Source organism: Loxodonta africana, chromosome 24 (assembly GCF_030014295.1).
Source record: "Loxodonta africana isolate mLoxAfr1 chromosome 24, mLoxAfr1.hap2, whole genome shotgun sequence".
NCBI lineage: Eukaryota > Metazoa > Chordata > Mammalia > Proboscidea > Elephantidae > Loxodonta > Loxodonta africana.
The window spans coordinates 34,446,010-34,462,466 of record NC_087365.1 but is presented as its reverse complement, the minus strand read 5'-3'; the positions used below and the strand labels follow the sequence as shown (position 1 = coordinate 34,462,466).

Here is a 16,457-nt window from a genome sequence, read left to right as displayed (position 1 = left end):
AAGTACATAGCATGAAGCCTTGAAGTGCATGGAGGTTACTGATAAACATTTACTGAATGGGTAAATTAATGGATAGAGATGTAGTATGTGTTCGTTTGTTTGTTCGTTTTGGTTCCCCAGCAACTGAAACTTCTTCCTCTGTGTGAGTTTTAATGGAAGACAGGTGTCAAAGGTACCCAAAGCTTCCCCTCTTTTCCACCCTTTGGCTAAGGCAAAGCCAACATGGTCTAGGCTTGGTCATTTGAATGTTCCCATCCAGGGCTTTGAATATTAAACAAATGATATAAAGATACAGAGGACAGTGTAGAATTCATTTAAGATGGAAGTGAATAGGTCACCCAGAAAGGGTATAGTTTAATGGAGGAAAAAAGTAGTAAAAAAAAAAAAAAAAGAATTCTAAGAAAGTCAACATTTCCAGGGTGGATTAAGTAAAATACAAAGTCAAAAGGACTGAAAAAGAATGGCCAGAACAGTTAAAAACAAAAAAAAATGACAAGAATTGTATTTCAAAAGTTAAGGTAAAAAGAAGGTTCTAGTCCATAAAATTAAACATTGGAGATATCACAGCAGGCGAGGGTTTGACAATTAGAAGTGATCTTGAAGCAGTTTATAGCGATTCTCGTCAGATTGCAGTGGTTTGAAGAGTTTGTGGCAGATGAGGTAGTAAAAGCAAAGGGTATAGGTTACTTTTCTCGAAGTTTTGCAAATTAGTGAAAATAGCAATGCCTCATACATAAGTAAGAAATTTATTAATATTATTATAAATTAATTGATCAATTAATAACTTCTTGCTCCCATATTACTTGGATTTTACGTTGCCACCATTCCTCTGCTTACCCCTACTACATCAGCGCCCCTTCCCAAGTCTGACGCATCTGCAAGCGTTATATGTTCATTTTGATTATGAATGGTTTGTTTTATTTGGTTGTATTTTCAATGTCTCAGGTGATTCTGTCCGTTTTTGGAGGATGGGCCATAGACCCTCCTGCCCCATCTCCATCATCTGTTTTCCACAAAGATAGGTAAGTATTCACTTCTCAGACGAATTCAGCAAAGTATGCAAGTTCTTAGGTTCTTAGCAAACTAAACACTCTGCCCACCTAGCCTCTCCCCCACATCAAATCCCATGGTGAGTCAGCTGGGAGAAGAAAGGAACTTCTACTCCAAATCTTCTGGAATATTGTGTCCCAACTGGGGAGTCTGGCTTTGTAGTGAGCTGAGACAGTCCCTTGCCAGCCCCCATCAGTCCAGCCCTTTCTCAGAGGGGACTGGAGAGTAATTAACAGCGCCGTCCACCTGCGCACAGGAAGATGCCCACAGCCACACCGGTGATGATGAAGCTGCCCACCAAGATGCCCAGGACCAGCGAAGTGTAGGAGTGGCCTGTTTGTCTCCCTGCAGAATATGCAGAGAATTAGCCTGAAGAACATGCCCCCATGGAGTCCGTGGTTGGAGTCAAACCCCAAGGGATCTCTGCCCATTTCACTAAGTGTCTTAAGCTGTGCTCTGTCTCAAACTCTCAGCCCTGGGCCTTCTGTTGCTCAAGGTATCCATCCCTTTGCCTAAAATCTGCCACCTCCCCAAAACACAGCCCCACGCCTGTGCCATCATACCTTTTAAGTTGTCCACGGTGTGTTCCTGCACATACTCCACACAGGTGTCCTGGAGGAATTCCAGTAGTTCATACCGAGTACGATTGTAGGTGTTGAGCAATTTCAGGGTGTAGTTGGCCACTTTGGAATGTGTCTGGGACGGAGCCACCCATGAGGCTGTCTCTGGCTGGAAACTCGCAAAGGAGCTCCCATTCATAGTCACCTCAAAGAAGATGTGGGCTTTGGAGTCCTCGGGAGGCAGCTCACAGCCCAGGAAGCAGCGAATTGTCAGAGGAACTGTGGATGGGGGGTTCAGGGTCAGGGGCCGTATGCAGAAGGTGCCAGGTATAGGGCATGACCAGAATTCTCTAAGAAAATGTGGCAGGGGGTTGTGGGGTGAGAATTGGTGGCTGTGAGGAGAGGAGATTCTGGATCAGGGAGTTGTGAGGAGAAGCGTTTGGGAGCTCTAAGGAGACTCGAGAGGGAGGTCGTAAGGAGGGATCAGGAACTATGAAGAAAAGGGGAACTATGAGGTAAAGGAATTGCAGGGCTATGAAGGGAGGGAGAAGGAATTGAGTGAAGAGATTGGGGTCTTCAAGGAAAAAGGGTTAGGGGTTGTGAAAGAAGGCAGGGGAACACCAGCGAAATACTCAGCTTCTGGGAGAAATGGTTGGAGGATTGAGGGTAAAGTGCTGGAGGGGGTGTGTGTGAAGGGAAGGAGGGGTCTACAAGGGAATGGAGTTGGAGAACTGTGAGGTGAGAGGTGTGGAGTCTTCAGTGAGCTTTTGGAAATCAGGCTGGGAGAGATGCAGGTTGGTCTGTTGGGGGCCTCCCTCCAACTGGCTACCCCAAGAGGTTATGCCAGTAGGAAGAGGGCCTGAGGGAGGACCTCGTCAGGTAGACACCGCGCTAGCAGATCTGGTCCACTCCAGCCCAGCGCTCTCATCCAGCAGCCAGCAAGCGTCCGCGCCCCAAAGCCCAGGCATCACTGGGCTTCTCAGAGCAGCCCTGCCCCACAGGTCACTCTCACAGCGACCTGACCATCCACAAGACCCCGGCCCGGACGGTCGGTCCCTTCCAGAAGGCTCCGCTCCGTCTACCAGGCCCCTCCCGAGGCCCCACCCCAGCGCGCCGGCACTCACAGGCCAAGCTCCGCTCTTTGTGCACCAGCCGCACGGTGCCGTGGAAATCTCGCAGGTAGTCCTTCAGGCCTCGCTCGGTACGCTCCCAGCTCTCTGGCTCCTGCAGGGGCTGCAGCTGGAGGATCGTGAAGTTGGTGTCAGTGCCTTCCAACACGTGCGTCGGATGCCCAAGCAGTGACGCGTTGCCGCGGTACCACACGTGGAAGGGGTCGCGAAAGTAGGCGAACTGCACGATGTGGAGGCTCCGCCGGCCTGAGGGTAGGAGTCAGCGCATTGGGGCCCTGGCCGGCGGCGTGGCAGTGGGCGGCGGGCAGCCAGAGGTAATAACGCCTTGCCCAGAGGCGGGCTGCCCACCATCTCGGCCCTTCACAAACTACAAAGTGCCCTCTCACCCTTGCTCTCATTCAACGCTTGCAGTAACCCTGCCAAGATGGCAGGACAGGGATTTTTATGCTCAGTTTACAGGTGAGGAAACTGAAGCCCGAAAGGCAGAAGCCACTTGTCCCAAGATAATATGGCCGGTGTGTGAAGGAGCCTATTGTTGCCCTGCCCTCTCTCATTTCTGGTTTGTCAACAAATCGTGACCTAAAATAAAATCACAATTCCATCTCTTTTTTTTCTGTTTTCCTTGCGACTGCCCTAGTGCAGGTCTCGTCTGTTCTCGCTGAACTGGGATATCATCTTTTTCCCTCATCACACTCAGATTCAGCCCTTCTAGTGGAATCTGACCTCCATGTGACTCTTGTCCTACTGCTTAAAGTCCTCCAGTGTTCCCTCCTCCGCCAATAATAATAATAGCTAATATCTATTAAGTGGTTATTATGACCCAGACACCGTGTTCAACCCTCTACACACGTTATTATTTGTGCCTTCCTCCCAATAGTTGAATGCAGTGGCTACTATTATTAACTCCAGCCTATATGGGAAACTGAGGCCAAGATAGTAAATAAACCTTCTGCCATCCAGTTGATTCCGACTCATAGCGACCCTATAGGACAGAGTAGAACTGCTCCACAGAGTTTCCAAGGAGTGCCTGGTGGATTTGAACTGCCCACCTTTTAGTTAGCAGCCATACCCCTTAAGGATTACACCACCAGGGTTTCCAAGATGGTAAATAGCAGAGACAAAGTTTAGTGTAGGCAGTCTGGATCTAGTGCTCTTAGCCACTCTGCTTCACTGCTACACTATGGAGTGTCTGTCCACAGGATCAAATCCAAAGTCTTCAGCCTGGCATTCAAAGCTGCCAGTAACTTGACTCCAGCTGCCCTTTCCAGTCTTTTCCTCATGCTTAGACATACCAAACTACTTCAGGTTTCTCATGCTGCCTTTTGGCTGACATGTGAATAGCATGTCAGGCTTGCTCTGCCTGCCTTTTTCTGCCCATGAGACATCTAGTTATACTTTAAAACCCAGCTCAGTTTTCTTCTCCTTGGAGAAGCTTTCCTGATGCCCCTCCTTTTTGCCCTGCTAGACACAGTGGGTCTATTTCAGCGATGCCCGACCATTTTGTCTCCCTGGATTCTAAGTGACTATCTCCTCCATCCACCCCGTATACACACAGGCTACACTGGGCTTCTCCAGGGTTGCCAGTCTGTGTGAATGAGCGTATCTTGTCCATGTTTGCATTTGAGAAGTTGTGCTCTGAGCCTGCAGGTATAAAGAAGTGTATCTCTGTGGGTAACTCTAGACAAGGTTCTTAACTGCTCTATGACTCAGTTTCTTCCTCTGTAAAATGCAGATGATAATATTACCTAAACTCACCCCTATCACCGTCACCTCCATCTCTCCCTCTCCAGACTTCATCCCGTCTCTCGCCTCTTCTCCAGACTGATTCCTCACCTTGTCTACCCATCATTTTCCCATTTTTCCACATGTATTTCCCCCCAGCTTCATCCATCTCCCCTTTCCCAGGGGCTAAACTGTATCTCCTCACCTTGGCTTTGGGACACAAACCAACCTCCAGATAATATTACCTACCTTGTGGGGGCTTTGTGGGGATTAAATGAGTCAATACATGTATTAACCATAATGAGCATGCCATGAATATTGGATATTATTTGCTCCCTCTCTGTGGGGGAGACCGAAGCTATAGGGATTGTGGAAGAGGGAAAAGGAGGCCCCTGTGCAATTACAATGTGGGCCGGTAACTCTCCTTCTCCACTCAAATGAGATCACTTCAGGCAGCCTGATCCCCCATGAGTTCTTCCATAGCCTCTACCCCTTTCTCCCCCCAAGTTTCACTTCCCCAGCTATACCCAGTCTTTCTTCATCTCTCCTAGTCTCCCCTTCTGCCTCACCTATATCAGCCTGTCTTTCCCTCAAGTCTTCCATCAGTTCTCCCACTGTCTCCCCATTCCCTCTATCTCTCTTCTCATCTCTGAATCTCCCCATCTTCCTAAACTCACCCCTATCCACTATCACCCTCATCTCCCCTTCTCCAGACTTCATCCCTTCTCTCCCCTCTCCTCCAGACTGATTCCTCACGGTGTCTACCCATCCCTTTCCCATTTTTCCCCTCATCGTTTTTCCCCAGCTTCATCCATCTCTCATTTCCCAGGGGCTGAACTGTAACTCCTCACCTTGGCTTTGGGACACGAACCAGCCTCCAGGAGCCTGACCGCTTTACAGAGATACCCAGCCAGCTGTAGACACAGACTCTGGGATAAACTCTTCTCGGGTCCTACTCATGGACCCAGATAGGCTGAGATTTCCCAGAACCATCCCGAGGCAGGAGATGTGCCCCCACTCACCATCTGAGGCTCCCTGACTACAAACGGCCCAGCCGGACAGGAACAGCAGTGGCAGCAGTGTTGTCAACATCCTGAGGCTGAGATTCCTGACCCAGCTTGGTCTCCAGGCTCTGGTTGACTGAGGGCTCCGGCTGGCTGCAGCCTAGGGGAAAGAAGAGTGAAGGCTGTCTGGGAACGAAGGAGGATGGAAGGAGGCCAGGAGAGAGGAGGAAGAGGGCGTCAGGCTTATAAAGTGTTATTCCTACTCTGTCTCATTTCCTACTAGGAGGCCGGCCTGCCTCTGCCCTCCCCCTGCACCGCCCTGCACCGCGCCTCCTGCCCAGGCCTGCCCTTTTCCTCCTCCCTGGACTGCCCCTGAGGGTCAGGGAGCGGAAAAGGGGGAGAAGTACTCTCTGAGAATTCCTGCCGGAGCTGAGTCAGGGGGTGGGGCATCTGCTTTCAATTTAGAACAGACGTCAGGGTGTAGAGATTGGTAGGTTAGTGATGGGGAAACTGAGGCCCACAGAGGTGCAGGGACTTGCCCAAAGTTTACACATCATGATGGTGACAGATCCAGGATTAGACTTCTGTTTTCCAGCATGCTGGCTGCAGTTCATCAGAATTTTAAGTGAATGGCAGTTACACAACCAGGGACTGTGCTCTCAGAAATAGTCACGAAATGAGTATAAAGCAGCTCAGGGCAGCATTATTTGTAATAGGGGAGAATTATGAACCATCTATATAAATCTCAATAGAGGATGGATTACATAAAGCAAAGTTTTTCAAACTGAAGTCACACTCTATGAGTGGACAATGAAATCAATTAAGCAGGTCATAATCCCCCTTCCTTTTTTTTTTAAATGTAATAGTACAGAATAGAAAATTTTAGTGTATTATCCTTAGTAAGGGTAAGTATTATTTTGTGAAATTTTCTGCTCATGAAAAGTTGTATATATCTGTTTAGGTTTTGTGTTTCAGTACATTTATATGTATGAGTTCAGGATCACAGTGTAAAATGTACGGTTGACCCTCTGTATTCATGGATGCCATATCTGCAGATTCAACCAACTGCGAATTGAAAATATTTGGGAAAAAAAAGTTACCTTGTTGTTAACATGGACTTTGTAGTTAGGCCCATGATTGTTGCAACGGTGCTGAACGTGTGCATACTTTTTTCCTTGTTATTTTTCCCTAAACAATATGGTATAACAACTATTTACATAGCAGTGACCTTGCATTAGGTATTATAAGTAATCTAGAGATGATTTCAAGTATACGGGAGGATGTACATAGGTTATATGAAAATAGTAAGCCATCTTAGGTAAGGAGCCTGAGCATCCTCAGATTTTGTTATCTGCAGGGGACACCTGTATTTCTTATCCAGGAAGCAAGTAGAAAAGTTTGAAAGTCACTTCTCAAACTGTGGTAAATTCTTACTGTGGACTACTATGCAATCGTAAAAATAATGCCTTCCTCCAGCCAATCTCCTACTTTATTTTCATCATATTGCTTAGCACTACCTGAAATTATATTACTTGTTTATGTGTTTATTGTCTGAGTGTCCCACCAGAGGACATTCCGTGAAGATCAAGGCTGTCTACCTCATTTCTTTTGGGCCTAGAATAGTGTGCATCACTTAATAAATATCTGCTAAATAGAGAACTAAATGAGATCGATACGTGCATAGATCTTCACGAGTAAGTTGCAGAACATTGTGTACTGTTTAGAACTGTTTATGTGTAATGCACACACACAACTTGTTTCTTTTTTTATTGTATTTTTGGTGCAAGTTTACACAGCAAATTAGGTTCCCATGTGTATACATATTTGTTCACAGGAGAAAGATGTGGCAGTCCGCTTCTGTAAACATTTACAGCCTCGGAAATCCTATGGGGTAGTTCTGCTGTGTCCTATAAGGCTGGTATGAGTCAGAATCAACTTGATGGCAGTGGGTTTGGGTTTGATGGGCAGCCTAATGCTCTCGCCCATCTCATGTCCCAACTTATTCTTTCACGGATGTCTTTCTGTCAGTGGCAAATGCCCTAGAGCATTTTAAGATGCTCGAACCCATGCCCGGCTTAAAAGCTCTGAGATTCCTTTGTAATAACCATATGAAACCTGTTTTTTTTAAACCTAATTCACTCTGCCAGCTAGAGACCCAGCCTCTTATCTTAGACCTTAGATATATTAGTCTCTCAAATTGGAAAGTACCCTAAAGTAGCTACTGACTTAACAAACTGTCATTAGGGAGCTCAAACAAAAATCTAAATACAAACAAAGTTCTCTAACTTACTGCACAGAAAAACCAAAAGGTAAAAGACCCCCAAAGTGGCTACTGATGTTCTAATCTGTCCCTACTGGGGTTAAGCCAATTACTTAAGAGTGAACATGTTATGGGACCAAAGTGCTTGTTCATATAATGAGTGGGAGTCCCAGAAGGGAACTCTCCATTCTTCAATTTGACATTACCCATTTTCTAGCAAGAAGAAGCAAATGTGCATGGAAAGAATTTAGAATTCAAAAATGGATCATTACTTTCAGTTTCTCAGGGTTAAGACAAATTCCTAAAGGGGGAGGAAGACTCTGAGATTCCTTGTAATGATTTCCACCAAGCCAATTACTGTACCAAACCTAGGTCAATAATAGTAGTAAAAAGGCAACCCCTCAAATTAAAACTGAGAGAACTTCTGCCCTGACAAGGAACACAATGGAGAGTCCCTGACAGAGCAGGAGAAAAGTGGGGTGCAGAAGTCAAATTCTAGTGAAAAGACCAGACTAAATGATCTGACTGAAACTGGGACCCTGGAAGACATGGCCCTTGGACTCTCTGTTAGCCCAGAACTGAAACCATTCCCAAAGCCAACTCTTCAGACAAGGATTAAACTGGACTATAACTCAAAAACTCACTGCCGTCAAGTCGATTACCGACTCATAGCGACCCTATAGGACAGAGTAGAACTGCCCCATAGAGTTTCCAAGGAGCGCCTGGTGGATTTGAACTGCCAACCTTTTGGTTAGCAGCTGTAGCTCTTAACCACTACACCACCAGGGTTTCCAAACTGGACTATAAGACGTAAAAATGATACTCTTGAAGAGTGTGCTTCTTAGCTCAAGAAGATACATGAGACTAAATGGGCAGCGCCTGTCTAGAGGCAAGATAAGAAGGGAAAAAGGAACAGTAGCTGGTTGAATGGACGCAGGACATCCAGGGTGGAAAGGAGGAGTGTGCTGTCACATTATAGGGAGAGCAACTAGGGTCACATAACAATGTGCGTATAAATCTTTGTATGAGAAACTAACTTGAACTGTAAACTTTCACTTAAAGCACAATTAAAAAAAAAAAGCTCAGCTTCTATGCAGGGAAACGGACATTAAATCTGAGAGGTTATTTATCTGAGGCTATTCCCGAGAAGTCTGTGGAAATGGAGAGCCAAATGGCTCGACTGGTACCATAGCCCAAGTTGTCGGCATCCCAGGGGTTGCTGGAGCTAATGCGCCTTTGAATCCCACTTATGACACCAACAAATGTCATAGAGAAAAATCTCTGAGTCTGTTAAAAGTAAAAGCAAAGAGTTTTATTGAGGGAGATACGATTAGTGAACTGGGCAGCACAGAGTAAAAACTACAAAGTGCTCTGAAGCTCAGACAGTACAAGGGGTTTTTATATAATGAAAAAAGTCTGTGACCACACCCATATCTTGCTTAACATCAGCTAAATTATTTCTGAACCTGACATTTCTTAAGCTCATCGTGTGCTTTTATGATACACATCTATACTAGCACTTCCTAGGACCTTCTTCCTGGAACATGTCATGCAGTGTCACAAGAACAATTGCCTCATCCTTGAGTGAGCATAACCACACATTTCTTTTTAAAGGTGTTTAGCAGGGTACAGTGAAAAGTTATGGGGATCAGAAGATGCATTCTTAAAGCACAAAGTTTAACTTAAAATGGTTAAAATGGAGTTTGGCTCAGACATAAGCTCAGACATCTTTTCATGTCACGTGGCTGGGAATTTGGATTACTCGTACGCAGGAGAAAGGCCTGGTGATCTACTGCTAAAAATCAGTTAATGACAACCCTATGAAACACAACAGTCTGATCTGTACCTGATCATGGGGATGGCACAGGACCGGGCAGTGTTTCATTTCGTTTTGTTGTGTGTGGGGTCAGCATGAGTCAGGGGTCAACTCAATGGCAGCTAACAACACATTTCCTTGTGCATATGCGAGAGAATTTCTGTAGATCCAAACTTGGGAATGGAATTGCTGAATCTTAGGGCATGAGCATCTTCAATTTTGTTAGATATTGCCAAACTGTTTTATGAAGAGGTTGTGCCAATTTACATTCCCATCAGAGTGTGAGAGTTCCCTTGCTCCACTTCCTTGCCAACCCTTGGTATTGTCAGATGGCTGAATGTAAAATGGCCCCTCATGTCGGTTTTACTTTGCATTTGTCTGATTCCTAGTGAGGTTATGCATCTTTTTGCTTTGTCTCTTTTCTCCCTTGAGGGCTTGAAGGATGCTTTGGAATGGAGCACGATAAACCATATGATTGAACCAGTTTGGAACTGAGTGATGTGAATCTTCAATCTAAGCAGATAGGGCCTGGGCCACTTGGATTAAAGTGGAACTACCTCCACAGAGCTGAAATCCAGAGAGGCTATTCCTACCAAGCTAAGACATGTACAGAGGAGACAGAACAGCTATTTCCCAAGCACCCTCCTCACACGCCAGAGCCCTGAAAATCAAATAGCAGAGACAACAACTATGACAACAACAATAATTATAGGTAACACTTTTCATGTGTTTACAGTGTTAAACTCTTTGCATAAATTATCTTACTTTATCTTTACACCAGCCCTTTGAGATGGGTTTCATTATGGTCATCATTTTAGTAATAAACTGAGGCTCAGAGAGGGTAGTGACTTACCTAAGGTCAGACAGCAAAAATTATAATTTGAACCCTCATCCCTCTAATGCCAAAACTTGTGGATTTACCTAGATGGGGAACATAACAGAGAGTCCCTGACAGAGCAGGGGAAAAGTGGGGTGCAGAACTCAAATTCCAGTGAAAAGACCAGACTTAATGGTCTGACTGAGACTGGAGGAACCCCAGAAGACATGGCCCCCAGATTCTGTGTTAATCCAGAACTAAAACTATTCCCAAAGCCAACTCTTCAGACAAAGATTAGACTGGACTATAAGATATAAAATGATACTTATGAAGAGTGTGCTTCTTAGTTCCAGTAGATACATGAGACAAGATGGGCAGCTCCTGTCCGGAGGCGAGATGAGAAGGCAGAAAGGGACAGGAGCGGTTGAATGGACGTGGGAAATTGGGGTGGAAAGGGGGAGTGTGCTGTCACATTATAGGGTTAGCAACTAGGGTCACATAACAATGTATGTATAAATTTTTGTATGAGAAACTAACGAGCTGTAAACTTCCATCTAAAGCATACACACAAAAATAACAAAGTTGTAACTTTAACTGCTGCACAGTATCTCAGAAAAAAATATTGCTCACTCTCCATCAATACATTTTTTAATGCATACTCCCAAAATGCTTGAATGTTTACTATATTAGACATATTATAAAACAGGCCAAAAATTCATGCTATGTGCTAGGACTTTATCACTTTCTCTAGAGCAGACAACACCAGGTTACAAATTGTCTCCATGTTACAGATGAGCAAATTAAAGCCTGGAAGAGTTAAGTAACTTGCCCAAGGTCACACAGCTTAGAATTGCAGAGTGGGAATTTGAACTGAGAGAGGATGAGGGTATGGGGCTAGGTACAGGGTGAGTGGAGTATTGGGGGTAGGAAGCTGATGAGTGAGGGCAGCTTGATGAATGACCCTTCCCGCACTTCTAAACCCAGGGTTTGGGGTGGGGAAGAGGAGGGAAATGCTGTGGTTGGAGCCTTGGTGGCTGAGGGACAGCCAGCATCTGGGATTTGGCTGAGACCTAGAGAACGAGCCCCTCATTGAGCAAAGGGAAGTGAAGTGAAGGAAGCAAGCTGTAGCACTTCCCACCCTAGAGAGCACATGCAGGGGGAAGATAAGGGCAACAGGAAACTGAGTAGAGGCCTGTGCTGGTGCAGAGCCTCGGTGAATGAGGAGAAGCCCTGCCAGGGGCCTCAGGAGCTGGGCTGAGCCAGGGATTGGCATTGGCCCAGCTGAACTTCAAAAGGCCAACCAGCTTCCTCCCCTGTTAGCTACCAAAGATGGGCAGTTTAATCAACCCAGCCCAACTCCAATAACAAAGGAGTGTGGTTGCTTCAGAGACCCCTCCCCCCTTAGGAAGTGGAATAACAGCAATAACACATATTGAGAGCTTACAGTGAGCTAGGTAGGCAGAGTACATACATTTCATTCTCACTATTGCCCTATGAAAAGTATGAAGAAACAGTGATCATTCCCATTTTACTTATTAGGACACAGAGGCACAGAGCACTGAACTGATCTGTTCAAAGATACTCAACTAGTGAAAAGCAGAGCGGGAACTCAAACTCAAGTGAGCTGGACGCCAAAACATGCTTTCTTAACTAGTAGACCTTTCTAAGGATAAATAATTCATACAAAGAGACCAGCACATTGTACATATTCAGTAGGTGGGAGTTACAAGAAAGGAGATTGGCTTTGGGAGCAGCAAACAGAATTGACTCTGCAGCAGGAGAGATGGAGAATAGACATTGTCTGATTTCCTGAAGGGGAGCACAAGAATAGAGATGAGTCTTAGGATTTTTCCTTGTAGATGTGCCGCATGGGAACGTGGGAAGAAGTCCCCTAAAGGCAGAATATTTTGAATTCTTTCCTGCCCAGCAAGTAGTGGGAGCCTGGTATTCTGGACTTGGCACTTGCCTATCTCTCCAGCCTTATCTTTCCATGTTTTCCATTCTCAGCCAAACCTGCTCCTCCTGGTTTCCTGAACACAGAGTACCTAAATGTTATCTTTAGATATACCCAGAAAAAAAACCAAACCCCTTGCCTTCACGTGGATTCCGACTCATAGCGACTCTATACAACAGAGTAGAACTGTCCCATAGGGTTTCCAAGGAGGAGCTGGTGGATTAAAACTGCTGACTTTTTGGTTAGCAGCTGAACTCTTAACCACACCACTGAGGCTCCTTAGATATACAGTAGTTCCTAATTTTAAAGGTAGTCAAATTTATCAGTCTTTTCATTTGCACTTAGTGTTTTTTGTGCCTTGCTTAAGAAAACCCTTCCCTGCCCTAAGATTATGAAGATATTTTCTGATTTATCTGTCTAAAGCTTTATAATTTTGTCTTTCACCTTTAAGTGCATGCTGTAAGGTAAAAATCAAAATTAGTTTTTTTCCCATATGTATATCCAGTTGTCCTAGCACCACTTATTGAAGGTCTCCCCTTCCTTAACTGATCTGCTGTGACATCTCTGACTTATAGTCAGTGTATCCATTCTGTTTTAATGGCCTGTTTGTCTTTATACATCATGCCACATTATCGCAATTAGTACAGTTTTGTAATAAGTTTTCACATCTTCTAGGTCAAGTTCTCCCACTTTGTTCTTCTTCAAGAGTGTCTTAGTTATTTTTGTTTTTTAAACTTCCATATGTAAATTTTAGAGTCATTTTATCAGATTGTTGATATTTTGGGTGGTATTGCATTTGATGTGTAAATCACTTTGGGGGAATTAACATTTTCACAACATTGAATCATTCAATCCATGATAAATCATTTATTGAAGTTTTCTTTTGTGGCTCTCAGGTCTTGCTCACCTTCTGTAAGATTTTTTTTTCCCTAGGCCCTTCATATTTTTATATCTTACTGAAAAGAATGTTTTTAATTTCATGCTCTAACTGCTTATTACTGGTATATAGAAATATACATAGTGTTGCATTGATATTGTATCTAGCAACCTTGATAAACTCTTTTATTTAATCTGTCAATTATTTGTAGATTCTTTTGGATTTTCTATATATATAATTGTATCATTAGTATATAATTATGGTTTTATTTCTGCCTTTCTAATCTTTATACTGTTTAATTCTTTTTTGTAATTTATTGCTGTGGCTAAGACCACTATTTCAATGTTGAATAGAAATGGTGGTAGAGGATATTAGAGTGTTCTTGTCTTTTTCCTGGTTCAAAAAGGAAATCTTGGAACATTAATATGTTAAATATGATGTTTGCTATAGGTTTTTTTAAAATAATTTTTATTGTGCTTTAAGTGAAAGTTTACAAATCAAGTCAGTCTCTCACATATAAACTTATATATACCTTACTACATAATCCCATTTACTCTCCCCTTAATGAGTCAGCCTGCTCCCTCCTTCCAGTCTCTCCTTTTGTGACGGTTTTGCCAGTTTCTAACCCTCTCTACCCTCTCATCTCCCCTCCAGACAGGAGTTGCCAACACAGTCTCAAGTGTCCACCTGATACAAGTAGCTCAGTCTTCATCAGCATCTCTCTCCAACCCATTGTCCAGTCCATTCCATGTCTGATGAGTTGTCTTCAGGAATGATTGCTGTCCTGGGCCAACAGGTTTGGGGACCATGACTGCCGGGATTCTTCTAGTCTCTGTCAGACCATTAAGTCTGGTCTTTTTTGTGCGAATTTGGGTTCTGCATCCCACTGTTCTTCTGCCCCCTCAGGGCTTCTCTGTAGTCATCAGTTGTAGTCAGGCACCATCTAGTTCTTCTGGTCTCAGGATGATGTAAATCTCTGGTTCATGTGGCCCTTTCTGTCTCTTGGGCTCATAGTTATCGTGTGACCTTGGAGTTCTTCATTCTCCTTTGATCCAGGTGGGTTGAGACCGATTGATGCATCTTAGATGGCCGCTTGTTAGCATTTAAGACCCCAGACGAATGGGGATTTATTTTGTCAGGCGGTGAAGCAGACAAGATGCCCCCTCAGGAAGCAGACCATCAAATAGGGGAGGAAGACAAGAAACAAAGATAATCCAGTATGATAAGTGTTAAGATAGAGAGCCTAGGAGGTAGAGGGCTGGGGCTGGGGAGCATGCAGGGGAGCTGGGGAAGGGAGAGAAGAGTTCTCTAACTCAGCCCCTAACTGAGAGTCCCAGAAGGCTTCTCAGAAAAGATGAGGCCTAAGCTGAGTCCAGAAGGACAAGGAGAGGGAGTAGAAAGTAGGGGAAAAAGTTATTTTAGGTAGAGAAGAAGGTAAAAAAGGATATGACTTAAGAGGAGAAAGAATATAACATGTTTGAAAAATTGGTAGTTGTTAAGTATGGCCAAAACAAAGTGGGTGGTGGAGAGGGAGAAGTGATATGAAGAGATAAGTAAGGGCCAGATGAACAGCCTCCCACGCTACAATAAGGAATTCAGACTTTATCTTGAAGTTATTCCATCCGCTTCCTTGGCTCAGCTAAGCCCTATCAGAACACTCAAGTATCACCTGTTCCAGGAAGCTTTCCCTGACTTCATGCCCACAAGTCTGGAAGCCGTCTTCTCCCCTTTCTTTATTTTCTCTACGGCTGTTCATTCATATGCTGCTTCATTCTTTAGTCAGGGGGTATTTATTGTCACTTATTACGTGCCAGGCCCTGAAACAGACAAAATCCCTCTTCAGGAAACAGACAGTCAGATAAGGGAGATCTCTCTATTTCCCCTCTGTTCTACTATAGTCTCCTCTTCTGTCCTCCCCCGATCACAGCCCTTACTTTTTTACATGGTAATTGCCTATTTATGCATTAGTCTCCACCACCAAAAGCTGCAAGAGGACAGGGATTGTGTTTTCCCATTTCTGTATTACCAGCCTTTCAGAGTGCCTGGTATGCAGTAAGTGCTCAAAAGATGTTTATTGGATGAATGAATAGTAAGTAGGACTTCCAGGGAAGAAGAGAGAATTGTGATTAGCAAACTGCCTGGCACATAATAGATCCTGAGAAGATTATTTAATCCTTTTGTGACTTAGCTTTCTCTATGGAAAATGGGGATAGAATAGCATCTATCTCAGAGGGGTACCATGGGTCTGTAAATTGCTTAACTTGGGGTTTGACACCTAACGCCAAGGATAGTTCTCAGCATATTAAAAACTCAAGCCTCATATAACAGATAGTGAGCATGGGTCAGAGTTTTATATATCTCATTAATGAGGGGACTAGCAAAATGACAAAACCAGTTCAAAACAGAATATAAAAACTAGGATTTTTTTTTATAGTCCACGGAAAAGAAAAAGGAATATTGAAGTAAGATATATTTATACATGTCGTTAAATTATATACCAAATGGGTTAATGTCCTTCAGGGTAATAAGACCATAACGTTTGGGGTTATCTTCTGGAGCAGAAAAGGAAATTGTCACCTTATCCTTTTATAGAATTGTAGAATGTCTGGGCCATAATGAATTATGTAAATAAAGTTATATTTCCCTTCAGAGACAGATAACTCTTAAGCAGACTTGTTAGTCAATATTTATCAGTACATCGAAAGATCATACAACGTGGAAATCTATCTGGCATTTTCTTAAAAAGTTAGAAATAGAACTAGCATACAACTCAGAAATCCCACTCCTCGGAATATAACCTAGAGAAATAAGAGCCTTTACACGAACAGATACATGCACACCCATGTTTATTGCAGCTCTGTTTACAATAGCAAAAGGCAGAAGCAACCAAGGTGTCCATCAACGGATGAATGGTTAAATAAGTTATGATATATTCACACAATGGAATACTACGCATCGATAAAGAACAGTGACGAATATGTGAAACATTTCGTAACATGGAGGAATCCGGAAGGCATTATGCTGAGTGAAATTAGTCAGAGGCAAAAGGACAAATATTGTATAAGACCACTATTATAAGATCTTGAGAAATAGTATAAACTGAGAAGAACACATACTTTTGTGGTTACGAGGGGGGGAGGGAGGGAGGATGGGAGAGGGTTATTTACTGATTAGTTAGTAGATAAGAACTACTTTAGGTGAAGGGAAGGACAACACTCAATACACGGAAGGTCAGCTCAACTGGACTAGACCAAAAGCAAAGAAGTT

General features: G+C 43.9%; 1 protein-coding gene across 1 annotated transcript; it reads right to left on the bottom strand.

Annotated features, from left to right (window-relative positions):
* Positions 1-895: 895 nt before the first annotated feature.
* PROCR (protein C receptor) lies at positions 896-5,766 on the bottom strand. Its single transcript, XM_003411675.4, has 4 exons — positions 5,485-5,766; positions 2,735-2,986; positions 1,614-1,889; positions 896-1,395 (listed from the first exon to the last, which is right to left on the bottom strand). Exons 1-4 carry the CDS (start codon positions 5,552-5,554, stop codon positions 1,280-1,282), a joined length of 714 nt encoding a protein of 237 aa, XP_003411723.1. The 5' UTR covers positions 5,555-5,766; the 3' UTR covers positions 896-1,279.
* Positions 5,767-16,457: the final 10,691 nt, after the last annotated feature.

Coding starts and splice junctions, on each gene's coding strand:
- PROCR (XM_003411675.4), bottom strand. CDS start 5,554: ATGTTGACAACACTGCTGCCACTGCTGTTCCTGTCCGGCTGGGCCGTT. Junction 2,987..5,484: donor TAGTCAGGGAGCCTCAGATG/GTGAGTGGGGGC, acceptor TCCTACCCTCAG/GCCGGCGGAGCCTCCACATC. Junction 1,396..1,613: donor CACCGTGGACAACTTAAAAG/GTATGATGGCAC, acceptor CATATTCTGCAG/GGAGACAAACAGGCCACTCC.